Consider the following 27,890-nt stretch of genomic DNA (forward strand, 5'->3'; position numbering starts at 1 on the left):
CACTGAATCATCTACCCCATCAACTGTCAATTCTACTGACACATCAACAAGTAGTCCTAAAAGTAGTACTAATATTACTGCACAGGTTACTTCTGGTGTGACAAGTAGTTCTGGTACAACTGCGACCTTGGCATTAGATAATGGTAGAGGATCAGGGGTTGTCACGGTGACCCGGACTTCACAGGCATCACCACCGGTGACTGGATTTGTTGACGTATCTTTTGATGGACATGGGCGGAATGGTATGTCTTTTTTTCCATCTTTTTATTGAAACAATTCTGTTAAGATGTATGGAATTTATTATAGAGAATATGTGCAGAGTTCATATTTTGATGTTGTATTAATGCCGTCTTAGTGAAAAACAGTAAAAATATTAATATATTTCATAAAATATAGAATGAAATATGTAACTATACTGTGTAACCATTTTGCACCAAGCTCAGCATAAATACAATAATCAGTACGATATATATAATTATTATAATTATTTTGATTGATTAAATACTTGTAACATATGTACACGAAAAAAAAATTAGTTCTGTAGATGTAAAATTCTTCAACAATTTGAGTCAATAGTTAACTGGAATATCATCTAAATCGGAAGCACAGAAAACTTTTTTGAACTTTAAAACACTTTTTAAACAAATCAAATCATCTGAGGATTATAAAAAATTGTCAATTGGAACTTGTTCAATTTCAGATATAAATGTATCACTTGAAGCGGCTGAATTTGAAAGGGAACTGGAGTCAATTCAAGACATAGGGTCTCTTAATGTGATAAAGGATGGCGATTGTGCAAACTTCGATATGATTACAACATTCATTTCACTACCGGGAGATCTTCCACAGATGACGGTAATGATTGAGAGTTAACCTGATCATTATTTTATCATTATAAACTGTTGACACATTCTTTTTCATTGCAACACCGATTTGTCAGAGTGGATAGTCTGTATGATATGCTTTAACTTGTCTTCATTTTGTATAACAAACTCGACAATCAGTTCATTTTTATCACATGGCTTTATTAATTTTAGTGTACAAATATCATTATGCATAATATTGTTTTACACTTACTTTAGGGCACGTTTGCTTAGCGTAAATGGTCTGTCAAACAGAAATGTTCCATTTTTCTGTCGTTTTCTGACTTTATTACATCATGTAATATAAAGAACCTAACCAAATGCGAACTTTTATAACTTTGTCTTAAACTCAGTCTATTTAGTCTATATACAATGATAACACATTTAAGATCCTTTTTTATTTTTTAGAACATGTAATGATATTGCTGGTTATATGTTTTTTATACTGAAATTAAAACTCAACTACGTGTGATGTTATAAAATATATAGACATTTATGATGAGCACTAGAATGGATTGTCTTAATTTTATTGTAGGTTTCGTACGACCGTCTTCAAGGAATAGAGGCCCAAGGAAGTATTGAAACAAATGTAGACGGAGGCTTGTTTTATGATCCACTTACAGGCGATATGGTATCGACGGTGCACAGCTCGCCTCAGGTTAGACTTTACATCAACGATATACCCACGGCTTGTACTGATGACTGCTCATTCAACTGGGATTCATCCTCCACGCCAACTATTTCCGGTATCAACCCACAAACAGGTGCAGTTTCTTTTTTAAACTTTATCTTTAACAATCATTATAAACATTTGTTTGCAAAGGGCTGATTGGACAACAACCAGACAAAATTGGTTAATGCATTCAATTCTTTTGCTAAATAGGCTATAGGAATCATTTTGTAATTAAAGTACAGAAATATTTTCAGAACATGGTGAGATATCAAGAAGTAGAAATATTAGGTATCTAGGAGTTAATACAATATACATACATGGTATAATATCCATAAGATGTTCTTCATTGAAAATTCACGTTTCAGGAACATCATCACTATCTACGTCTGCTGTTATTACTGGGACAGGATTCAGTACTGTCCGGACCAATAACAAGGTGATAATAGGAGGAGTTGAATGTTCAGTAACTGGTTCAACTGCGACTAGTATTACGTGCGATGTTGGTAACGGGCCAGTGGGACCACATTCTGTAGTCGTGACAGTTGATGGTAAAGGTAACGCTGAAGGTAGCGTTCAGTTTACTTACACAGCAGGTATATCATCATTGGCCCCTACGTCAGGAAGTCTTGGAGGTAAGAAAACAGCGTTGTTAGGGCACGTTTTTTACATATATTCAAACATGCGTAATTTATATGAATATTTGTCGCTCATCTGAAAAAAGTACTGAGCGCATATATAAGACATTATTTGATATAGATGCATCTAATCCATCACAGAATCCTTGTTAATATGTAATCGTCTGATTTATTTGACAGAAAAAAAAATATAATTTCAATTTTAGTTCATCAAGAAAGAAATTAATTATGCATTCTTCGGGCAGAGATTAGTTTTTCAAGGCTTTAATTTTTAGGACTTTATTTATTAAAATATTTCAGTGAACATTTTAAACGTATACATGTTGCTATTACTAGTATTTTTCGTGGATTTTTAGGTGGTGGCAATCTAACAATCAGTGGTTTTGGTTTCAAAAACGGTGCAAATGTAACAATCAACTCCAAGAATTGTCCTGTTGTCTCAATACAAGCAGATACAATTGTGTGTTTGGTCCCACAATCGGTAAGAAATTCACGTGAAAACATAATAACCTCCCTTCATGTCATACTTGTCAGATTATATTTGAAATCAAGCTTTGCCTTAATCTATGATAATGAAAAATGAAATATCAACACGGAATTTTAAGATATTTTAAATATGCTTATATACAATGAAATTTAATTGTTAAGTTTGTAAATTACAAGGATCACAGCTAATGGAAAGTAAGTGATTCAACCAAGGTGTCTAAAATGCCAAAATTGACAACTAAAATCTCCTCAATTTGCCATGCCTTACTGCCAATCATAACATCGACATCTGTGTGAGAAATATTTTACCATGTTCTGTATCATATCTATGCAATTGCATTATGTACTGCCTTGCAAATGAAAATTATTATATTTTAAATTCTTACCATGTTTTTCAAACTTTAGACATCTGCCGGTACTTACGATGTGGTCGTTGATCAGGAATCTTCTTCGTTAAGTTATTCTGGATATACATACGATTCTGGACTGACCGCCTTAGTAAGCAATGTAGTTCCAGCGACAATAGACGTGTCAGGTAATGCATTTATTTTCTTATATTTATGGTAAATTAAATTATGCTTTATTCACATCCGAACATATTTTGCTCTGCTTTTGAAAGTTGAAATCATACGTTATTTAAAGGCTGAACACAGAATAAAATGCAACACGACTGTAAAAAGATAAAGCAGCGTGTTTTTATTAGCATTCAGGCAATTGTAAATACTAAATTCAAATCCTTGATACACGACTATAATGACATTTATGTCTGCTACATCTAAAAGTTCAAACAAAATGTCCGATTAAAGTTACATTTAATAAATTTCATAAAAAACTAAATAGCGACATTTCATTAATAAATTGGGTTTTATATCGACTCCAGGTCTTATTTTGGTGTCCAAACAACCAAAATGAGTTTTATTAGCATGAAAATAGGTAACCTCATTGTGGCGAAATGGGAAGTACAATTTCTGTTTGCATGAGAAACTCCGCCTTCGGATCATCCGTACATCAATATTAAATCAACAAACATGACTATAAGTGGCAGTCCTAATTTAACGGTATATTTCCGCATTGTAACGGATGTTTTCATACAAATTTAATCTTTTTACGAGATGATTACTTTTACTGAACCCCAGGTTTAGTGCACCGTGAAGCTAAAACGGTAAAACTGTGTTTGCACAAGAAAATATCACATTTGCTGTGTTCCGGATAGCAACTATAACACCGTGACGTAGCGCATACACGAGCTCATTATAGTCTTCATTTGCATGTTAAAATTCGTATACGTACTTTAGTGTTACCGTGAGGTTTCCCGTTTAAAATCCTAATTTATGAACAATATTTGATGAGATTTACAACAATACTATTAAACAGGTTAATGAAACTGTAGAATGTTTGATTTTTAGGCCGACGGCAAAATATTTTTACATATTTATTTAATGTAACTTTAAGTGAATATATGAATGTGTTTAAATAAACGGCATTTTTTAATAAAGCACCTTTGTTCAGAAAACATTTATTTTACTTTTCTTATTGTTGTTTCAGGTGATAATATAACTATATCTGGGTCGTCATTTTCTTCAAACAATGGCTCTGTATTTGTTGGTTCGGTTGAAGCAGACATTACATCTTGGTCGGATAGTCAAATCGTGATATCTGTTAGTGATGTTTTCTCCGGCAGCCAAGAGCTCAGGATAGAAGCCGCAAATGGATATGCCGTAAAAACGTACGGATCGTATATTACTAATTTTAAATTTTAATTTTCATTCTAATGATTGTGTTAATTTGTCATTATCATTGTTTGTATGTTGTTTGATTTTTTTGTGTTATTTATTACCTTAAGTATTTAACTAACTGTATTTATTGTATTTTTTTACAGGAACACTTTCGAGTTACCAACAGTTAATGTTGATTTGAAAATAACAAATGTTTACCCTCTACAAGGTTCATTGTTAGGTGGAACGAAATTGACAATAACAGGATCAGGATTCGGAACTGACGATAACGTTGTGGTTGTGAAGATTGGGGCTGTCAATTGTGAAATCTCGTCTTTAACCAACACTCAGATACTCTGTCAAATTGAAGATGCAGGAACAATTCACCAAGTAACAAATAGGGGCATTGATCCAGGTGAGGAAAATATGTCAATACACTCAATCTTTAGCTATTTCATATTTTGTATATTTTTGTTGTTAATAAAATAGCAGCGTTTGTATACAAATAACTATATTCCCTTAGCGTTTATATACCAGATGATGTACAAAAATATAAGTAAAAAGTAATTTTATTATAATTCTGGAAAATGCATGTTTTATATTAAAATGAAATCATTTTGTATCTATACAAGGTTTTTCGCCTGAATAGCAACATATTGGGATGTACGGAGATTTTTCTGGTATAAACTTTTCAAAAATACATTAGCAAAGTTTAAACAGATCTTTATTAGCAGTCAATAATTATATTTTAGATATGTATCATGTCAGTTTTACATGTAAATATTGTGCTTTGGATATTGTGTTTTAGCTTTTGGTGTTTACTACGCCTATGACAAACCGTTTATAACCATTAACGAAGGAGATTTTGTTAACTGGTCATGGGAAACGCCAGCATTTGTTAACGATATCGCACATTCTATAACGGAAGTAGAAAGCCCGAGTGCTACTGTTGCTAAGGAAGGCGGATTTAGTAGTGGCAGTGCAAGCAGAGATGGTATAAACTTATGTTCATCAGCTTTTATAAATCTAAAAATTACAGAATCTTTCTAATCCAAATGTAAAATAGAAAAATAGAAAATATGTGATTTTATTTCAAAATTGTTTCATAATTAAAACGTTTAATAAGTCGGCTAAGAGCTAGATTATTAGATGCAAATTCATTAAATTGCAATGCCTCTGTAGAAACTTGTGATAGTTGACTGCTATAATGCTTTGTAAAGATACACGTGATATCTTTATAATACAGGTAACCTTTACTTTATATCTTAATTTTACATCCTGATAAAATACGTAACCCTTCTTTTATATCCTGGTGAATTTTAGGCAGCTTTAGACATCAGTTTGTGAAGGCTGGTCGTTACTACGTATGGAGCGGATTTGTCGACATCTATGGTATCAAATATTATCACGGTACAATCGAAGTTGTGCCTGCACAATCAACTTTCGGAGAAGTTAGTGTTAAAGTAGGGAGAGCAGAAGCCTTGCATAACGTCGGAGGTGAGCAGAATAATTGTTCATATTTTATGTTAATACTTCCTTTGTTAATAGCATTCCCTTTAAATAATTTGAATATTTGCCGTTGACAATAAAACTGAACTATTCTTAGTTTGAATATACAGTGATATGACATCTTATTTAATTCAAAAAGAAAATGTATATAAAATTTTTTTTCCAGGTGCTTCAAATCCATCAGATGGGTCTAACTGTCAGTCTGTTACATCAGGCAAACAGTCCTGTTCTGACAGTAAGGCAGCTGTAAGTGACGCTAACAAGTTCAACTTTGCCTTCTGGACCTGTAGCTCACCTGTTGTTAACTCGGTCAGTGTTAATAATGGAACAACGAAGACAGATATAGTTATAAATGGGGAAGGTTTTTCTAACACAGAATGCCAGAATGAGGTCAGTTTTGGTGGCATCCCCTGCATAGTGAAATCATCTTTTGAAGACACTCTTACATGTAATTTGGAAAATTCAGGAGAACCTGAATTAGGAATACTACATCAGATAGATATGAGGGTACACAATCGAGGTAACGCACGTATTAATATCGTAAATCCCAAGGATAAAGGTTTTGCCGTTATACCAAATATTGAACGCATTACACCAACATCTGGTTCATTGGCTGGTGGCGCCCTTTTAACAGTCTCTGGTTATGGATTTGGTGATTCGCCAATGGTTAAAGTAGATGGATACCAGTGCAATATCATCACCAAAACTTATAAGGAAATCGTGTGTGAAACTCCAAGACATACAATTGAAGGTCAGAAAGATGTTACAGTGGAAGCTTTTGTAAATGGTGCATCTCTTCCAGCAGAATGTGAAACATTTTTGAAAAAGTGCCTTTACTCTTACGCTACCTTATATACTCCGACTGTTTCAGGGGTTTCACCATCATCCATGTCTGGATCAACTTCATTCACAATCTTTGGAACAGCTCTTGGTACTACTACTGGGGAAGTTAGTGTCTCATTTGGTAATGTTATGGGAACTGTTACTTCAGTCAACGGAACAGTACTTGTCGTAGACGTTGATAATATCCCTGCAGGGAACAATGATGTATTTGTACGAGTTAAAGATTATGGTAAAGCGTCAGGAAGTTTAACGGTATCTGGAATACTGACGATTAGTCGAATTTCTCCCTCTTCTGGAAGTATTCATGGTAACACTAAAATAACAATTGAAGGAAATGGCTTTGTTAATCAAACAACTGTTACTATTGACGGAACTACATGTGAGACAGAGTCTACATCTCTTTCTGAAGTGATATGTGTAACAAAAGCCCATGCTGCTGGGTCTACCACTGTTGCTGTGACATCAAACAGCATATCTGAGTCTTCGACATACAACTACGCAACCAGCTCAACACCAACTATCACATCTTTAAACCCTACCTTCGGAGTCGCCGGACAGACATTGACAATTACTGGATCAAACTTAAGCGGAGGCAATGTTGCTGTCACAATTGGACAGTCTAGTTGTGACTACATTTCTGGAAATGCGGGTGAAATCAAGTGCACTATAGGGGATCATCCAACTGGAATGGCTAATGTTCTTGCACACGTTGCAGATCTTGGATATTCAAACTCAAACATTCAATTTGAATACCAGCTTAGTATTGATAGTATTCTCCCAATTCGAGGTAAATTGACAAAAATTATTTCGTTGTGTACAAATCTATTCTTTATAACATAATATTAGTGAGTGACATTTGTTAAAATTTGACACGCATGTAGATATAAAGTTCATAAGTGTTGGAAAACGAAAACAGTAAATATCATGCAAAAATTTCATTTTCAGGTTTAAGAAATATTTAATTAAGTAGTTTAAGCTATTCCAATTAGATTTAGATAAGATTTATTTCGGAAGAGATTATATATATGCATGGATATGTACATACCATGCATGAGAATAAATAAACCACGACATACAACACCAAAATAGCACAAAAAGAGAGACTCTAATTTCCATTGTTGTTCTTATATTAAACAAGAGAGACCAATCTTCCCATTACAGCTTTGAAAGATGTTAATAAGAGTCTTATGGAGTGATAAATGTAAGATTATCCAAAAATAAGTAAACTTTTATCTGGAAATTATATTTTTTATGTTTTTTTTTATTTATCTTTGTTAGGTGGTACAGCAGGTGGTCAAATTGTGGTCATAGACGGAACAGGGTTTGACGATTCAGCCGTTGTTACAATCTGCGGACAGACTTGCCAACAAACCCTTGTTACATCATCATCGTACACGTGTAAAACACCGTCAGGCACAGGTAAAACTGTTCAAATCATATTTCTGTATCACTGTTCATTAAAGTACAAAGTTTGGTTTTTAATTTTATGCTATTGTTTTCACTGATTTTGGGTGAGTTCCAGAAAATTATGAAATAAAAAAGAAAGGGGAATGAATGATATCTTTGTCTGACAACCTATACAACCTTGGCGTTCAGTGAACAAAATTTAGAAAATAAATTTTATTACTTGTCTTCATTGTTTTTTCGTTTTTTTTTCTCATAGGGAATGGTAAAGTTCGCTGTTTCTAATAGCTAGGGGGCATGCAACCATTGTGTTTTATTAATGCACCTTGTTTTTAATATAAATTTTGTCAGGCATAAGTAAGTACATAAATGTATGTGGTATTTACTAAATATAACACAGAATGTGTAAATAATTCCATAATATTAATATTTCATTTGTAGATGGGTCTTGCAGTGTTTCAATAACTTTAAATGGCTTGACAAAAACTCTTCCAAATGCTTATACGTACGATTCAACTCTCACACCCTCTATTTATGCCGTGATTCCAAGAAGAGGTGGAACTGGAGGCGGCACAACCTTGACCATCACTGGGTCAGGTTTTGGGTAAGTTATTCATAAATATCAGCCTGAGAATTAATAACCGTTATCTAAATTGTACGCTTAAGACAGAAAGAATCATTCAGTTTAAACAAATGCATTCTAATGTTCCTTAACTTAGTGAATGCACATGATTAAGATATACATATCCCTCAGAATTCATACATTTTGATATTTGATTTCACTTCAAATTTTAAAATAAAAATAATTCTATTAAGTTAAGAATATCACTCACTCAAGATAATATTTCAATGACATGAATGTTTCAGGATTGTTCAAGGAAACGTTAATGTTGAGATTGATGGTACTGTTTGTGTTGTGTCTGGTGTTGTTGATACTGAAATAGAATGTGTGACAGGACCGCACATGGGTTCTATTAACACTAAAGTGGAAGTTCAAGTGTCTGGAAACGGAATTGCTCAAGAGGTTTGTTGAAATAGTCTTTTAGTGAAAATCTGTTAATCTTTTTCATTCTGCTAGGTGCTACGAGGCATTGATGGTAACTTGCACTTTCCAGTACGGTTCATGTACAGGCTCAGTCAAACCGAGTCTGCAACATTTTCGATTTTGTCGTTCTTTGGGGATTCTTTTTCCCTTTTGGATATGCTGAAAACGCCCTGAGGGGTTACATTTTACAAAAGGGTGAAGAAGTGGGTCCTGGTTTTGGTTTGATATCGGCGCTTTCTGGATGCTGTATTGTGGTAGCTTGAGTATGTTTGGGCTGCGTCCTATGAATGTTGCCTTTGCCTTGTTGATCTTTATTCTCGTTTATTTTTAATAAATTACTAAAAAATAGATAAAATATCGTCAAAATAAAAAAAATGTTTACCATTTGATTTTCATTTGTGTATTTTAATATTTTTGTTGTTTAAGTTTTTTTTTGCATGATTTATATACTGGAAGCACCACCAGTGTTAACATTTTTGTTTATTTTCCTTGTTTATATGGAACTGTTTTATCTTGATAGCTCGATTTTCTTAGTCAAAAAGGGGTATATTTTATTTATGGAATGAGGTTTATTTGAGAATATGCGTAATTCTAAATACACTTTAAATTACTTGATTTTTCGTGATAACTTGCAACAAAATGATGGAAATAATGAGCATATGATTCTAAATTTTTTAATGAGAAGATGATATGTATTCATTAAACGATAAAAATAACTATTTTCAGAGCTCGTCGGGAGATGCTGACTTTGAATACATTGATGTATGGTCTTCATTATTTACATGGGGCGGCGGCCCTCTGCCACAAGCCGGCGAGTTTGTTATTATACCTGCTGGTATGACATTACTGCTGGACATGGATACACCTATACTTTCGTTCCTGTTAATTCAAGGTCAATATTTTCTTTATTTTTTTCTGAAATAATTGACATTTAAAACAGAAACAAGTTTACTTACAATAATACAATTGCTTTAAATGTGATAAATCATTTATCGGTTAAATGTTTCTTTTTTGTTACTCTTTTGGTGGCTAAAGTGTTGCCTTTAAGAGAAGAGGCATCAGTATTGCAACCAACGTTTATCCCTGCGTGATCGTAAGACTATATGGATTCGAATTTATAACTAGAGTCTATTCATCTCTTAGATCCAGCAGGTGAGGTGGTTTTGACCCCTAGTGTTACTCCCAAGGTTAGCCAGAATCATATGCCCTGTTGCCATATAACCTATATCGTGTTGTGATGCCGTGAAACTAAACAAGCAAACGTTTATTTATGCCTTATTAGGTGGTCGACTTATTTTTGATGAGAAGAATATAGAACTGCAGTCAAACATTATTATGATAACAGACGGAGGACTATTGCAAGTAGGTACTGAAGTCAAACCATTCGAGCACAAGGCTATCATAACATTACATGGCCACCACAGAAGTAAAGAGCTCCCTATATACGGTACCAAAGTTCTTGCCGTAAGGAACGGCACTTTAGACCTGCATGGTATGTACATTTCATGATATTAAATATTTCTTTATGTCAACATACAATGCAGTTTTTGTATGCTTGTATTTTGCTAGTACTTATTCAATAAAGTTTTTTTTACCTGATTAATTTCCCGAAACAAGATGAAAGCAAGTGTCTGTGAAAATATTTTATGTCTTTTAGAAAAATATATTATCCAAATTTGAAATGATTATAATTTTTTTTTCATTTTTACATTCTTTACAAACTTTAATAAACATAAAAATAGCCTAAATTATTACAAATGTATTGAGTTTTTGCTTGTTTTAGGTAAAGAGGTTCCGCTAACCTGGACACGCCTTGCATCTACATCTGCAAGTGGCTCCAACACTCTTGAGCTGGTTGACCCCGTTGAGTGGAATGTAGGTGACGAAATAGTCATTGCTTCTACAGGTCATCGGCAAAGCCAGAGAGACAATGAAAAGAAGAGAATTGCTGCTATATCCCAAGACAATCGAACATTGACTCTTGATTCGGCACTTGAGGCAGAGCATGTAGGTGTTGAGGAAACATTTGATGGTACTCTTGTAGAAATGAGAGGGGAAGTAGGACTTCTAACACATAATGTAGTTGTCCGCGGTAACCAAGATCCTCAATGGCAAGACGAAATTAAAGCTTGTGCAGCTGGATTTAACGTTGGTGGGTAACGCTTGTAACTTTAGTACTTGCCCAAATTGATTAGATCTTGAAAGTTCAGTCATTATTATTGTACTTCTTCTAATAAACAAAACTAAAGTTTTTGATATGAAAAATGAGATTAAAACGGTGTAACTAAATAATTGTTTAATATTACAGGCGAGTTCGCAACACAGACTTGCTTCCAAGGAAGGTTTGGTGACGAGATAGGTAGTAGTCAGTTTGGAGCTATGATCCTTGTACACGCACCAGTATATGATACACATGAAGCACAGGCTCGCATTTCATACGTAGAGGTCACATTTGCTGGACAAGCTTTTAGACTAGGACGATATCCAATACATTTCCATTTGAATGGTGATATGTCGACAAGCTATGTTAGAGGATGTGGTATTCATAAAACCTTCAACAGGGCTGTTAATATTCATGGCACGCACAATACATTGGTAGAAAAAACTGTTATTTACGACATCATGGGAGGCGCATTCTTTTTAGAAGATGGTATTGAGACAGGAAACACCTTGCAATATAACTTAGCCGTTTTTGTGATTGGAAGTTCAAGCTTATTGAATGATGATGTTACTCCTGCCTCTTACTGGATAACAAATCCAAACAATACAATCCAACATAATGCTGCAGCTGGTGGAACCCATTTTGGCTACTGGTACAGAATGCACGAACATCCGGACGGTCCATCGTTTACAAAAAGTGTGTGCCCAAGAGCCCAGCCATTGGGTATCTTCAGAAATAACTCGGCACATTCATTTGGCTGGTTTGGATTATGGATTTTTGAAAGTTACTTTCCGTTAAAGGGTGGATGTGGTGGCACTGAGGTAGAACCAGCTGTGTTTGAAAGTCTCTTTGCTTGGAATAATGATAAAGGTGCAGAATCAGTTAACACCGGTGCTTTGCAGTTTGTTGACTTTGTCCTTGTTCAAAACAGACTTGCTGGATATGAATGTAAAAGTATTGCTGCTGTTCCTAAATACACTGATGATTCTCCCATGGTAAAGGATAGTTTAATCGTTGGTAAAACCACTGTTCATCCAATTAATCACCAAGGATGTACAACTGCTGCCATTGTCCTTCCGATGGGTCCAGGATTTAGAGTAGTTAATACAAGATTCGTTAATTTTGCTGAATCTTGCTATGTGTTTGGCTTTGCAAAAATAGCCGGCACTTGTAGTTTTGGTTGTGGTGGATTTAGTTATCACGTTGAGGCACTAAAATATGTAAATGCTCCAAACAAAGCTTCTTATGGTTGGGAATGGGAAGGTATCATTCTCGATAAAGATGGAACAACAACCGGGAAGTCTGGAAACTGGACGATATTGCCTACATCTGGATCTATTCCATCTGACTGTGAGGCAGCTTCAGAATTCAGTTTTGGATTACCTGGAAGTATGTGCCCACCACAACATAAGTGGCATAGATTTGCCTTCAACAACCCTTCTCCAAAATCCCTTGAGGGGAAGAACTTTATTTTTACAAATCAGTATGGCAACAGCTCTGTGCCTTTCCTAAAGAAGAGAATAACCCACAAACCAGGTTGGATGTGTGCTTTCCTCAGTGGCGCTACCTACAAGTACCATTTTGAAAATGCAGCTCAAATCCGCAATATCAGCTTTACTGGTCGATTTGATGATTTTGGGGTATGAGTTAGAAATTGTCTTCAAGTCATTTTTTGAAATTTAAAGAGTCAATAAAATACACTGGTATTATGTATGCTTTCATCATACATGTGAATTTCTTAATGCACTTACCCATCTACTTTCTCACTCTTTTTGCACAATATTTTAGAAATAATATTTATTTAAATGGTTTATACTATATTCAGTGTATTATTTGAATGATTCATTTTCTTTCCAGTCTGAGGACTATATATTTGTGGAACTGAATGTGTTTGAAGCTCCAGATAGATTCACAATTGATGGTGGAAACTCATTTATTAATGCCACAGTTGGTGGCATTGATCCATCAACAGCGAAGAATGGTGACTGGGAATGGGACAATGCAAATAACAAAATAAAGTTCATTGGTACGAAATTTCAGTATATTAATATTGTTTAATATGTTATTTATAAAACCAGTGCCTACTGCATTGTATATAGTATTTCTCAAAACTGATTAAGTCTTTATCTTAGATTTTCAATTGCAAAGTGTATATTTTATTAATATGCATTTGACATCTAAAACCCTTTGTCATTCACTGTTTTTAACCATGTTAATCAGCATAAGATAGTATAAGGCGTTTGTATATAAGCTGGGTGTTCTATACATCCATTTACATTTGGGGTTTTTTTGCGTAATTTACTCCTTTAGAAATGAACTCGTTTGGAAAAATGCAATAAATGAACAGAAATGCTCAAACTTTTCATGTCATGTCAAACAATCAATCCTTATTTTTAGTTCATGGTAGACAGCGTTCTCGGCGTTCTGTCGGAGCATTGTCTGTAGACAATGTGTTTACGTTTTCCTCATTCAAATGTTACTATGACAACTGTATCCCACCACCGGACCCGAGGACGATACCTCCAGCAATAAACAGACCACTGAGTTACGATTATTGGGATGATGAGTCAGTATGGAATCAAACAGATGACGGTTATGTAACAAATGTTGGTTTTAATGGTACACAAATACCGCAGGATTATGAAAATGTCCGGATTCTTCTAAGTAAGTGTTTAAAGATATATTTTTAGCAAAACCTTGAACAATGTTAAATTGAAAAGAAAACCTGTTTTATTAGTCCCCTACCGGTTTACCGGAGGGGACTTTAGGTTTACCCTCCGTCCGTCCGTCCGTCCGTCTGTTCGTCTGTCCGTCCGTCTGTCTGTCAGTCCGTCAGTCCGTCCGTCCACAAAACTGGATCCCGCGATAACTTGAAAAGTACTGAAAATATTTTTATGAAACTTGGTATATGGATAGATGGCAGTATGGAGATTATGCACGTCTTTTTCTTTTCTTCCTATGTTGAGAATTCTGGTTGCTATGGCAACACATAGACTGAAAATATGGCAAATTTTACACATAAACTGAATCCAGTGATAACTCAAAAAGTACTGGAAATATTTTTATGAAACTTGACATATGGGTAGATAGCAGTCTTGAGATTATGCATGTCTTATCTGTTCTTCCTATTTTGAAAAAATATCAGTTGCCTTGGCAACAAATAGGCTTAAAACATGGCAAAAATAACAATATTTGTGATTAGTTAAAAAGAGCTGAAATTTTTTATGAAATTGCATCTTTAATTCAAGAGTTATCTCCTCTTTAAGAATTTTGCTTTTAAAATGTTATATTTTGGTAACAGGGATGTTTCAAATATTAACTTTAGAGTGTCCTTCAGTCCGTCTGTCTGTCTGTTCATAAAAACTGTTTCCTGTGATCACTTTTAAAGAACTTTTCCAACAAGTTTACTTAAAATAGAGAAAAATTGAAACATTAGTGAATGGCCAATGGCCCTTCAGAATGTTGATGGGGTTCTAACCGGTAGGGGACTTATGGATTGCTTGCAATACTATTATAATTGCAAGTAACATAAGTTTTTTTCACCAACAAACCCATTGATTTTTAGCATGTATTTCATGTAAATACCAGTAACTCTTGAACAGAATTTGAATAAATACTTCAATTAAAATGGATTTTATAATGTAAAATACACATTGTTAAAGGACAAAGCGGTTACTGCATTTTTTAAATATAATGAAGAAAGTTTTTATATCATAGTTTTATTAAAAATATTTATCTTATTTTCTACTTTCCCTTGCACGTCAATTCTTGATGTTTTGTATTTGAATTCATTCCATTAATTTTAACAATTACGTAATGATTACATTAATTCTGTAAAATATTAATTGATTTGTATTATATTTAACAGATACTTGGGTTATGGTGAACATGACGTCAATTAATAAGATTGGGATACTGTTGATAGAGGGCGTTCTAGAATTTGCCGATCATCCGTCAGCTCAGTATGTTATAGAAGCTGATTTCATTGTTATAAAAGGTGGGCGTTTAATTGTCGGATGGCCGGATGATCCGTTTGATGGAATGGCATCTATCATTCTTCGTGGGAATCATTCTTCACCATTTTATAATGCTGGCGTCGGACCAACGCTAGGTTCAAAGGCTATTGGTAAGAAAAGCTTTATCTCCTTTAATTTACTCTTTAAGTTCACTATTTATTTACTTCATTTGTCAGAACATTCTTATATTTCCTATCAATTGCAGGTTTCAAAATCGTTTTCATTTTTCTCTTATTGTATCATTAAAGATTATTGGAAGTGGTTATTTATGTTTAAATATCTGTAAAGTTATCTTAAGTTTTTTCAATACAATATGTTTTATTACGAGTACATGTACTAAATTATTCACTCACCTTAAGCAAGAGAATATATATTCCCATATACCTTTCAACAAAAGTTAAGATAATGAAGGATAGCATAGTAAACGTGTCTGTGTGACAAACAACATCCATCCAGGAAAATATTATAATTTTATCAAATGTGGTTTATTTCTGTTTGTTAATTTTCAAAGATCTAAAATATTAAGTAGCTGTTTGCTAATACCAATGTGTCTAGAACAATACTATGTACTTCTAGGAGTGTTTGGAGGACTGGATCTGTTCGGGAAAGATGAAGGAACAACTTGGACTGAGCTAGCAGCTACTGTTAATGCTGGCTCTAATACGATAACATTAAAAGAACAAGTACAGTGGTCGGTTGATGATGAAATCGTTGTCGGTTCCACCAGCTTTAATGTCTGGCAGACTGAATCCTTTAAAATCACCGCCATTGCCTCAGACAATATTACTTTGACTTTAAACGAGACTTTGAAATACAAACATATAGGTAAATATTCTATTTAATTATTTCTTCCTCTTAAAGAATTATGGAGCAATGGAAGTATCGGTTTGTCACTGTGTTTTAATCTTACGCATGCGTTTGTGATTTTAAAATCCAAATATCTTGATTACAAGTATTCAGTTTTGTTTCTGCATTTAAATTGTGTATTATATATAAAGATATTATAATGTTATTCACAGTTAAGTTAAAGAGATACTCATAAAATACTCATACTCACATAGAAACTTTATATTTCATTCAGTACTTGCTGTTTTATTAACTGCATGTTTTTGTCACCTTTACAGCTCATAATGAAACCCTTGCAAATGGTGTGGCTATATCAATGGGAGCCGCTGTTGGCCTTTTATCGCGTAATATTAAGATCATTGGTGAAGATTATGACAAACTGTATAAAGAATCTTATGGGGCTCGAGTCTTAGTTGGTCTTGTTGTAGATAAAGGGGAAACATACGCAGGTATTTCAATTAATTTTAAATTAATTTGTTTCTTTGAAATCTGCTTTAACTAATAAACTTGGCAAAGAAGCTTTGAAAGGAAAGAATAACTCTTTTTTGATTTTTTTTTCATTCCTAAACCTCTTAAAGTAAGTGTTCACTAAATTCGCGATTCAGGTGGCATATTTTATATTGTATGAGATTTGAAATTATATGTCTATATGAATTAATACTTTTGTTTAAGGATATGCTCGATTGTCAAACGTGGAGTTTTATCATACTGGACAAGAAGGTTATACCGAGGAGTATGACCCTAGGTTCTCAGTTGCGTTTGTGGCAGTGGGGACAGTTAGTGACATCAGACCGTCTATTGTTACAAAATGCTCTTTCCACAATGGGTTCAACACCGCCATAGGAGCGTTCGGGATCGGTAGTCTAAACATTATGGACAACGTTGTGTTCGGATCAATCGGAAATGGTATTACTTATTTAAGTTGTTGATATAATTTATTTTAAAATTTGTTAATTTCGTTTTGTTGTAATATTAAGGCTAGCAAACAGATATTATTTGCCAAAAGTAATGGAACATAACTTGTCGTGCATTTGTAAGAAATAATATTTCCATGTTGATTTACTTGTTAATAAAAATAATAACATTTATCATGGGATAAGTAGTGTAAATTCTTAATGCGTGACTCTTTTTACAAAACGTGGATACGTTAATTTTTCACATACAGGGAAAAATATTTATACGAAATAAACAAATAAATTTGTATATTACAGGTATTGCCACAAGCTCTGATGACACAGTCCTTAAACATAATCTGGTAGCTTTGGTGGTAGCCACAAATAGTTACCAGGACCGTTTTGAGGAATTTAATCCAAGATGGGAGGCTGGAATTGAGGCAATGTCAGCAAAGAGGCTTGTTCTTCAAGACAATCTTGTTACGGCATCAGAAAGAATAGCTTTCCATGTGCCTCTTCTAGAATGTGATGACAATACAGGAAACTACAGTAATAATAGAATGTATGCAAACATACTCGGAGCTGTTGTCCTTCCAGCTGATCCAGCCCCTACAGATTGTGCCAAATTGAGCGGTTTTCTTGCATGGAAAAATCATGACTTTGGTATCTATTATCAATCTAAAGTTAATTTTGTCAGCGAAAATAATTTATTGATTGAAAATTCCAATGGTTTGGTAGCGATTGTCAACGGACCAGGTATATTAAGTCATGTTTATGCTGATAAACGTGTGGAAATAAAAAATACAACATTTGTTGGACAGACATCATCATTTGATTGTGCAAATGATAGGTTGCCATCACCGGACGACAATACAGTGCTTTCTGCAAACTCTCGTCCAAGTTCTCCTCCCAATGGCGGCATGGTTGGGCTTGTATTTCCAAATTATAATTCAGGGTCAAATAAAGCTCCAATCAAACCATTCAAAGGCCTCATGAGTTACAATGCCATCGGTGGTTTGACTACTATTTCTGATGTCACGTTTGCAAAGTATGGACAGTCTGCTTGCAAGAATAACTATGCTGTGACAACGAATACAGCTAACGATGATTTACAACACCCAATGACATCAGAAAGGACAACTTTGATTGACGTGGACAGTAGCCACAAAATCATTTATCACAGACCGAATGTTGGGTAAGTAGAAACATACATATGCTGCAACATTTATTAATACTCAAACAATGAACGATTCATATTTTTATGTTGCACAGTAATAAACACTCTAGATTTTCACTATTACATACCTCTTAAAGTTAATGATTCAAAACAATTTTAGCAAATAGAACTTCAAAAACAACCAAATTTGCACAATTTCGAATCATTAACATTTCAGAAAAATCAATTCTGCCGATTGTGTTGACATGGACTGTGATGCGTTAAAGAAGGCTATGTTTAAGGATTTGGATGGAACATTCTTAGGTCATGTTGGGACAGTAATCCCTCAGTCAGAATATGAATGGGGCGGTGATCCGAGACGAGGTCTTGGCGACTATAGGATACCAAAAGAAATGGTGACTACTGTTGATGGTGTGAGAATTCCATATAATACTATTGCTCCAAACAAAGGTAATTATACGTTTTTTTTAAATCAAGTTTTCAAGTTTCAAGTTTTAAGAGTATTTGAAGTATATTAAATAAATAAAACCCCAAAATAACAACAACAAGCATATTATGTAATTCAATGTGTGCTAGGGTAAATACCTTAAAATATTGTTTTATATTTCCATATTGATCTGCTTTGTTATCTTTTCAAATACATTGTATATGTAACTTTAATTGGCCGAGTGCAAGGTTAAAGACAATTGAGTTCATTTAAAAAATATCATACTATGATAAATTTAATGTTTTTGCATTTATTTCTGTTCTTTCATATGATGTTATATCACTTCTTCAGAGTATTTCCTAAGTTGGAAAGTACATTGTAGTACATATCCAAGATAAAAGTCTTATATTTATTCTTAATTTTGCTTTTTTACAGGTATTATCCGTAGTGAAAATTGCACATATGTATCTAACTGGCAAGCATACGAATGTTTCGACGATATGAATTACGAGATGCTTGTGATAGAAAGCATGGACTCAGATACAGAAACTCGACGACTCTCACCAGTTGCCATTTTAGGAGATGGATACATTGATCTAATTAACGGTCCTCAGGACCACGGGTGGTGCAGCGGATACACGTGTAGGAAGAGGGTTTCAACTTTCCACGCACTTGTTGCTACAGGTGTGATTTTTTTATTTTTTTAATGGTATCTTGGTATTATGAACCTGTAATTCAAAGCAGATGATTAGGATTACAATAGTTATCGTAAATTCCGAATGAATCTGAAGACAGAATTTGTACTCCAAATTGTTATTTCAACTTAACAATTGTCATAAAATGTAGAATTAAGCAGTCATTACTATATATTTTTGTTACATATACGCGCCATTATGGCCACTTATTCTTACATACATGTAGCTTAATCTTAACTGGACATGTTCATCTTCAGGTGATTTGTTAACAGTCTTCGATAAATGTCTGGGAACCACTTAATTCTGTATAATTTGTTTACATTAACTTGAAGATTTTCTCGTATTAAAAGATTTAATGACTAGTTCTAAACATATCTTGAAACGAATGTGTTAGGAATTATTTGTGAATAGAGAGCTTTTAAAATGTAATTGATAACGAAATATTCTTTTATGCAAAAAGGGACGTTTGATAATTTTAAGTTTGTCATTTTACAAGAAATAATATTAACCCATTGTTCACATTTCTTTACGATAAAGCTGATATGAGTGAATCTATAAATATGGTTATTGATCTCATACAAATATACTTTTACATTTTAGACCACGAATATCTGATGCATTTTACAAGCACAACGCCTAAACACATGCGATACAGACTTTTGAACGTAAATGCGAATGAGGGAATTAAACTTACTGTGTGGTATTCAAGACCAAACAGATTGGATGTGTTTGTGAATGAACAGTTCAAGATTGCAACTAATGCAAGGATTGATAGCAACAATAGATACATCATCACTATGCCACAAGGTAAATATCAATGCTCACTGTGCCACTGCACTTTAAATATCAATTTTCGCTATGACAAAACACAGTAAAATTCAATATTCACTATGTTTAAACACTATAAACTTCAATGATCACTATGACACAGCACGGTACATTTTAAAGATCACTATGACATAAAATAAATACAAATGATTACATTGCTTCATGGGAAATATAAATGATCTCTATGTTACAACATAAAGCTAGTAGTAATAAAAATGATCACGCTGAAAAAATGCTAGTTTAGTTTAAACAGTAAAGCACAAATTGCCAGTATATTATACATACAACTCAATGAAAACAAAAAAGTAGGATGAATTTCGTAAGAATTTTATCCTGGTAAAATTTGAATGTTTTAAACACTAAAACACTGAATGTAGTTATGTGGACATAACTTACTCTAGAACAACATGGAAGTAATACATCACATTTTGGGACACAATTCAAACCTTTTAAAAGCACTGTTTAATCTTTAAACACCAACGTTGAATGATATTATTCTTTCAGGCAATGAATATGAACCCCAGCTTGCCAACGGAACAGGAACAAACTACTATGATAAGGACCGCGGGGAGATCACATTTATAATAATGGGCCAAGAACAGATTGACATCAAATCTGCTGACACTATAATCGTCTCATTTGGTCTACCTGCATTAACAGTCGCTGATTTCTATGGAGATAATTTGGTTGAAAACTTGGCGGCTTTCTTGAATATACCGCTGACCAAGGTACGAATTATGAACGTAGTCAGTGCCGCTGGAAGTGGAAGACGTAAACGACGTTCAAGTAATGGAATAACTGTCGAGGTGGAAATAGGAGACGAGCCTGCTTCAGGTATTAGTGATACAAAATCTTCGGAATTTTAAGTGTTTTCAACAAAAGTTTACCTTTCTTTGTAATCGTTATCACACATGACTCTTGTTTTTCTTTGTACATGTGTAATACATGCATATCAATTGCATATTGCTTTAAATATGATCTTGTAAGTGTAATTATAACAGAACTTTTGTTTTGAGCGTCTGTTTGAATAAATGAGAATAATTAAAGTTGAAAAGGTATTGGTTTGGTTAAATTTAGTTGTGCACTCGTTTCATTGAAGTTTTTTACGAATGTCAGATGCCATATCTTTCTTAACATCATTGTTTGCTATATGGGCATTTTTTCTTCATTAAACAGTAAGCAATATTCTATGTCATTGCAGATGTTAATTCAACCGTGTCGGACAGCATTGATTACACGTCATTGCTTAACCTAGCTTCTGATATTGTCAATGAGTGTCAAGTTGGAAATGTATCGCAGACATTAAACATCACTGGAGGTTGCCAGACGGTCGAATTGCCATCAACTGATCCAAGTGTTGCTTCAATAAAATACAACACACCTTCACCCGACCATCTTTTCTTCTACACGAAACCTGTGGCCGACTATGAAGGAATACTCCTTACTACGCAACCGAAAATACGTGCAGCTGATATTTCCGTGAGTATTAATGTCATTTAAATTTCATAATGTTATCAGTGTTTGTGTTCATATTAAGCAATTTCGAACCAGCGATTAAGTAGAATTCATATTCGCACATTGTTACGCATCTACCATACAAATGATTCTATACATGTAAAATTAAAAGTTCTAAACGTTTATTTTTGTTTTTGTTTTCGGAAGTTAATTCTGCAAATAATTCATTTGATAGATAATTTTGAAAAACTATTATCAATGCCAAACAATGCTTAGCTTTAGTATTAATGATTCATATATTCTTTGCAGAACAATGTAGTGACCGAACTTGGAACAGCTGAATATCCATGGCAAATGACGGTTAGTGTTCGTCAGGGTACTGGACATCCGTCGAACAATCTGTCTGGAATCCTAATGGTTAACTGCTCCGATGGTTGGTTCAACTTCTCTGACCTTGCCATGTCACACATGGGCACAGGTTATATACTCGACTTCAACGTCACATACCCACCTGAGGCTGAGAACTTTACCCTTGCCACGGATCCATTTGACGTTGCTGGGCGACCTTTGAAGGTTAACCTCTATGAAGCAACGAGTGGAGATATTACTACAAATAGCCAGTTTTCAATGATCCTTGATCTCCGTGACACTAATACTGACGAGGCTATCACTGATATCAGCTGGAGGGTAAGTTATTTTGTTTATTTGATACGTCTGATTGAAGCTTAAACGCATTCTATTCAATAAATAACAAACTTTCTGTGGATATTTGTAAAATTGTAGCAAATGTAATAAATATATGCATATAAACACTATACAAGAACACAAAATCTATTTCAATTCAATCAGCAAGATTGTGTTAAGTTATTTTCCTTGAATACTTGTTTTCATTCGATGCTGTTTCTTATACAATGACAATCAATATTTACTTTATTACAGGATCATACCTGGACGGCCGATGTGTCAATGATTTCAGCCTCCGATTATGCTTCTTTAGCTGGCACGACCACCATTTCATTTGACACAGTTACCGGACGTGTGATGTTTCCGGACCTTTCTTTTACCGGCTTTGGGACATTTTATTTGCAGTTCAGGGTTGTGTCTGACCCCCCTGACTTTAACCTGACCATGAATCACAAAATACCAATAAAAAATCCAACGCATGTCGGCATGATTGTTGAAGAAACATATGAAGTGAAGGTAATTAACATTTACTTAAAAAATGAAATCATTAATTTACATGCTAAACACCTCATGTTATTACCTTTCACAACATGACACTAGTCACACGGAAGTTGGTTAACATTTGTTTCTAAACTATTATATGAATCTCTGAAAGCATCTAATTTTACTTATCATTTATTAAGCTTTTACGATTTTAAACTATTTTCAATTATATAAAAAGTTCTTTTACTGTTGTATAATTTAGGTGAAGTTCAATGTAGATTTTGATAAAGTGCTACCAGATGTTGACAAACAGAATGGGTTTGAGCAGATGATTCTTACAGAATATGCAAATATGTGGCCAGATGTACACCTGTCAATCGGATCTATATATGAAGGTATGCAATATTTCATTACACAAATAGTGGGTGCCTCTACAAAAATGTTTACATTCTGGTATATTAACTAGAAACTTAAATATAAAATGCAACACATGTATGTATGCTATAAAAGTAACCTATAATACTAAGGACTGTTTTGCTATTATTTAGAATTGAAGTTCTAATAGAAAATCTAAAAAATTTAGTTTTGTTGTCATGTAAATGTTGAGTTTTTGTTAAAAGTTATCAAGTCTTAAATATTATTATAAGAGTGGAAATAGTGTTCATCTTATTGGTATCTCGCTATATATATGATTCAATGGTCAGAAATGAATATATCTTACGTATGCTTTGTTTTGTTTTCAGGCAGTATTGTGGTGACATTTGTGGTGTCCGGATCATTGGCCAATGTAAATACTACGGCCTACAGTCTTTGTGATAGTATTTACAATGGAACGTCATATGCCTACAACGGTTACTCTCTTAAACTGTCTCCCTACATGACCATCAACAGTCAGACATATTATGGAGTTCTCTGTGGTGAAATTGTAAGTGTTCATTCTAATTTGTCATTTTAGATTTTACTTATCATATTTTGCAACCTGGGTCTCTTCCTTCAATTTCCCAGCATTATCGTTGGAATGTCGTCTTGCTCCGATAAATTGTTCTACATACGTCTCAGGGAACTATATAATTATTAAGCGTATATGTGAGCAGACAAAAGTAGCCAATAGTAGAAAAATTACAAGACTCAATTGGTGTGTGTTAGTTTTGGAATTTGTCTAAGCTCACCCTTCTGTATTCTATGAGCATCGGAGAAACAGTTTTGTGCCAGCATTCATAGAGATAATCCTGATAATTTATAATTATTTTATTTAACAATTTCAGCCTGATGACAAGGATGACGATGGACTAGAATTATACCTGATAATAATCATAGTTATCTTATCGCTCCTGGTTGTGGGTGTGGTCGCAGCACTTGTCATCTGGAGATGTAATGTCAAACCTAAGACCCAAACTCACGGTAAGTATCAGCGTGTTAAATGTTTGTTTAAAGCAGCAAGCATACAGACTTTGCTTTAATTTTCTTTTTTATAAAGGGTTAATTTATAAATATTGTACAGCGAACAAATAAAGTAACTCATTGTAGCCCAAAGTACAAGCTTACGGAACAGATTATCCAAAGTGTATTAAAATATTGCTTGTTAGTAATCGGGTAGAAGATCATGAAAGAGCTAATTCTTTCATCATTTGCATCAAATGGTCTCTTGTGTTGAAACTTATTTTGCATTTCTTTAAATACTGACATAATTTCCTCCAGTTCATTTTTTTAAAGTCTAGAAGCGACGCACAACTTACATTTATGATACACGTATTTCATCTGAATAGTGGTTGGTCTTTACATTTTTTTTTTTTATTTGGCTTGCAACATATGACGGCTCTTTAGTTTCATGACGAAGAATTACAACATGAATGAACTATTTGAATAAAGCATATTGAAAGCAAAGCATATCATTAAATATATATATGATTTTTATATTTCCCCCTTTTTAGACTGGCGGTCAGGTACCCTGTATAATGCTGAACAGAAGCCTGAAAATTACCTGTTCCGTGAAGATACTTTTGCAAGTATGGGTTTCAATAGTGCTCGACCTCCTGTTGCAACTGGTATGCATCACTTGAATGAGAAAAGACCCCTGTCATCATTCTCGGTGAGGGTCAGCACACCGGAACCAGTGAAAAGGGTGGAGGTCAATGATGGTTTTAAGCAGGATGACTATAGCCTTTCGCCACCACCTCCATTTTATGAAACCCCTGCGACATATGTAGAACCATGCGATAACAAGCCGAAGAAAAGCCAAATGGATCATCTAAGAAGCCCGAGTCCAAATTCGTCATCAGGAAGTCAGTCACCAAAACTGTCACGCAGCCACTCTCCTTTTGAAGGAAGAGAAAGCCCACTTCCGCCTGTTGGGGAGTCCCTGTATCACAGCGATTACATTGTTACACAACAATTAAGGTCGCCTACGCCCCATTTGCCTGCACCAAGCCCTAAAATAAATCGGAAAAAAAGATCGAGTGATGACATGGGAAGGTTTCATATGTATAAGTAATGGCATGTGCAACTTGAATATAACATGACATGAAAGAGATTCCATGCTTAAAGGCAAGTGGTGACACTACCTTAAATATGGACACATTTCGACTGGACTGGAATACAATATTTAGAATTTCCATTTTATTTTGGCTTTTACTTTATTTAGATGTCTACGTAGAATACACATGACTGAAAACTCTGAGAAAAAAATGTTAATAAATATCTGTTTAATGTTTCAGGAATAGAACTTGAAAATGTTATAAGTTCATGATTTTTATGTGTATCGTGTGGTTATAAAAAGTAAAATATTTCCACAACTTAACACCTACATTTCATGAATTGGTAATAGTTTGAACAAGTATTGGGATTTATTTCAATTTGGGAAGATATAGTAAATATAGATGTAGATCTTCAAATTCTCTTACCTTAGTGTCATGTTGTTTTTCTATTGTTGTCTGTGATATACATGTATATATATCAAGAATCTGTGATATCATGTATCTGTGATACATTTCTATCATTAAATATTTATGGTTTCCAAATTTTTTAGCCATATCTTATGTAATTTGAGTCCATGTTGTAAAAATAGGGTTTTGTTTTGTTCAGTCCATTTAGGAAGCAATCTGATCTTAATTAAGGATCCATACTGAAATACCTGTTTGATAATGAAATGTTGAAAAAATAATTATATTCATTAACAGAAACAATCATAATGATGATTTAATCGCTACCAATTTGCACAATTTCCATATACAATATCCATTAAGGATCCATACTGAAATATTTGTTTGATAATGAAATGTTGAATCGTTTCTTGACGTTTCATATCACCTTTACACTATCATCTCAATGGGCTTCAAACTTGTTTGCACATAATTTTGTGTATTTTTTTATCTATGATATGGTAAGGCTGTGCTTTTTTGCATAGTTCTTCATGGTATTGTTAAAAAATAAACTAGAACGTGCCAAAATTACAAAAACTGTATGCATAACTCTGATACAAATAGTCTCCTCGTAAAACCTTATACTCGACATTTAACCTGCTCCAACCCATGCATTTAGTGCAGAAATATTAACAAGTTTAGTATGGTTATGGTAAAAAAGGCTCACACTTTCTTTGTACCACTTTTTATATGACTTTGCATCCTGAATAGGTCAACAAATCTTTATTATATGATTGATAACTCAAATGCGCAGAAAAGTTTTCATAAAATCGATTTTATATCCAGCATGTCTAATTTGATAATCAATTGATCATTTTTTCTTAAATGTATGTTTTCAAATGTTATTTTTGTAAATTTATATTGTTATTGCCAATATGAAAAGCATTCATATACTTTATGTTTAAAATTGTATAAATTTAGATACCTAGGCATGGTAAGATATTTTTATATAATGTTGTTTTGCTGGTTGAAACATCCAAAATGATTTACATAGGTAACACTATGTCTGTGTAATTAATACCTCTTATACGTACATATTTCTTAATAAGTTTTCATATAGCTTATATAGTGTTTCTCTTCTTTCTATACTATGTTGAGTTTTGAATAAAGCATCTTTGAAAAAAAAATGTATTTGATTATATTTTATACATCAATTTTTCCTTAACTTTTGACAAGGAAAATTGTGTTAGTCTTATAAGATTTGACTAAGAAATAAGACAAAGGAACGTGTAAAAGTTAATAGGATGTAATTTAATCTTAGATTACTTGTCTCTGTCTCCTTGCACTAATCACATGTTTATTGTTTACATGTCAAATGCCAGACACGAAACTTTTCGTTTGCTCGCCTTATATGTATCAATATTAAACAATCGTTTACCGGTATATATGGCTATAAAACCTGTCAAATATCTGCTTAATAACTAAAATTGTACCTACCCTATTCTTCTTACACACTTGTATGTGCGTCTTATAGAGGGTATGTCTCATGCATGAGATAATATGGGTGTCAAGTAGCACTAAGTACAAGTATTTGAGTGAATTTAATATTGATGGACATGATTTTATTTTATTTTTTTATGTTTAACAGACCAAAGGTCATGAAGGGTTATGACCTCCAGAACAAACATAGTTTGTTTGAAATTTATATCTATATAAGTTTATATTAAGCTATAGCTCGGTTGATTCACGTGAATTATACAGACCAAGTTATTGTGATACTATATTCAATGGTTAATGTTAAAGGTCGTTTCAATTTTTTAAAACTAAACTCTACAAGGCACCAACTTAAGTAATTTGCATGAATTGGAAAGATGCTAGGTCAATGACAGGTTCCTACAGAACAGGTTTGGGAAAGATTCAAACAGTGGTTCACGGAATGTTTGCGATCCCATTAATTCTATAAAGTTTAATAAACTCGATGGTAGAACATCTATGGGTACTACAAACGCTTTCATTGGTTGTTAGGACAGAATGAAAAAGCTGGCTTTTGAGTAAGTTACTGTTTCTGGCATTGCCGAGTTTCTTGCTAAGCAGCAATTAGAGAGCTGTGAATAACAATACATATGTACTTCCAGGTCGGTGTAATGTGGTGATATTTTTAACGTTGGTGTAAAACACTAGAAAATCAAGTGTG

At 33.8% G+C, this 27,890-nt stretch overlaps 1 protein-coding gene across 1 annotated transcript in view; it reads left to right on the top strand.

Annotated features, from left to right (window-relative positions):
• The window catches only part of LOC132730314 (fibrocystin-L-like), a 45,918-nt gene extending 19,933 nt beyond the window's left edge, over positions 1-25,985 (top strand). The window contains exons 22-57 of the mRNA XM_060716200.1: positions 86-242; positions 701-855; positions 1,399-1,627; positions 1,902-2,168; positions 2,528-2,652; positions 3,063-3,192; positions 4,203-4,383; positions 4,537-4,787; positions 5,181-5,366; positions 5,696-5,869; positions 6,048-7,511; positions 8,003-8,143; positions 8,570-8,732; positions 8,996-9,152; positions 9,900-10,065; positions 10,456-10,665; positions 10,957-11,325; positions 11,482-12,974; positions 13,192-13,360; positions 13,732-13,998; positions 15,203-15,460; positions 15,927-16,175; positions 16,475-16,645; positions 16,869-17,102; positions 17,408-18,284; positions 18,484-18,716; positions 19,129-19,377; positions 19,989-20,195; positions 20,721-21,050; positions 21,418-21,695; positions 21,981-22,358; positions 22,611-22,871; positions 23,101-23,233; positions 23,582-23,763; positions 24,104-24,239; positions 24,770-25,985. Coding sequence (XP_060572183.1) covers positions 86-242; positions 701-855; positions 1,399-1,627; positions 1,902-2,168; positions 2,528-2,652; positions 3,063-3,192; positions 4,203-4,383; positions 4,537-4,787; positions 5,181-5,366; positions 5,696-5,869; positions 6,048-7,511; positions 8,003-8,143; positions 8,570-8,732; positions 8,996-9,152; positions 9,900-10,065; positions 10,456-10,665; positions 10,957-11,325; positions 11,482-12,974; positions 13,192-13,360; positions 13,732-13,998; positions 15,203-15,460; positions 15,927-16,175; positions 16,475-16,645; positions 16,869-17,102; positions 17,408-18,284; positions 18,484-18,716; positions 19,129-19,377; positions 19,989-20,195; positions 20,721-21,050; positions 21,418-21,695; positions 21,981-22,358; positions 22,611-22,871; positions 23,101-23,233; positions 23,582-23,763; positions 24,104-24,239; positions 24,770-25,329 — 11,190 coding nt within the window. The 3' untranslated portion in view covers positions 25,330-25,985. The remainder of the gene's footprint in view (positions 1-85; positions 243-700; positions 856-1,398; positions 1,628-1,901; positions 2,169-2,527; positions 2,653-3,062; positions 3,193-4,202; positions 4,384-4,536; positions 4,788-5,180; positions 5,367-5,695; positions 5,870-6,047; positions 7,512-8,002; positions 8,144-8,569; positions 8,733-8,995; positions 9,153-9,899; positions 10,066-10,455; positions 10,666-10,956; positions 11,326-11,481; positions 12,975-13,191; positions 13,361-13,731; positions 13,999-15,202; positions 15,461-15,926; positions 16,176-16,474; positions 16,646-16,868; positions 17,103-17,407; positions 18,285-18,483; positions 18,717-19,128; positions 19,378-19,988; positions 20,196-20,720; positions 21,051-21,417; positions 21,696-21,980; positions 22,359-22,610; positions 22,872-23,100; positions 23,234-23,581; positions 23,764-24,103; positions 24,240-24,769) is intronic.
• Positions 25,986-27,890: the final 1,905 nt, after the last annotated feature.

This window comes from Ruditapes philippinarum, unplaced genomic scaffold (assembly GCF_026571515.1).
Source record: "Ruditapes philippinarum isolate M1 unplaced genomic scaffold, ASM2657151v2 ctg1145_1_1_1_1, whole genome shotgun sequence".
In the NCBI taxonomy this organism is placed as follows: Eukaryota; Metazoa; Mollusca; class Bivalvia; order Venerida; family Veneridae; genus Ruditapes; species Ruditapes philippinarum.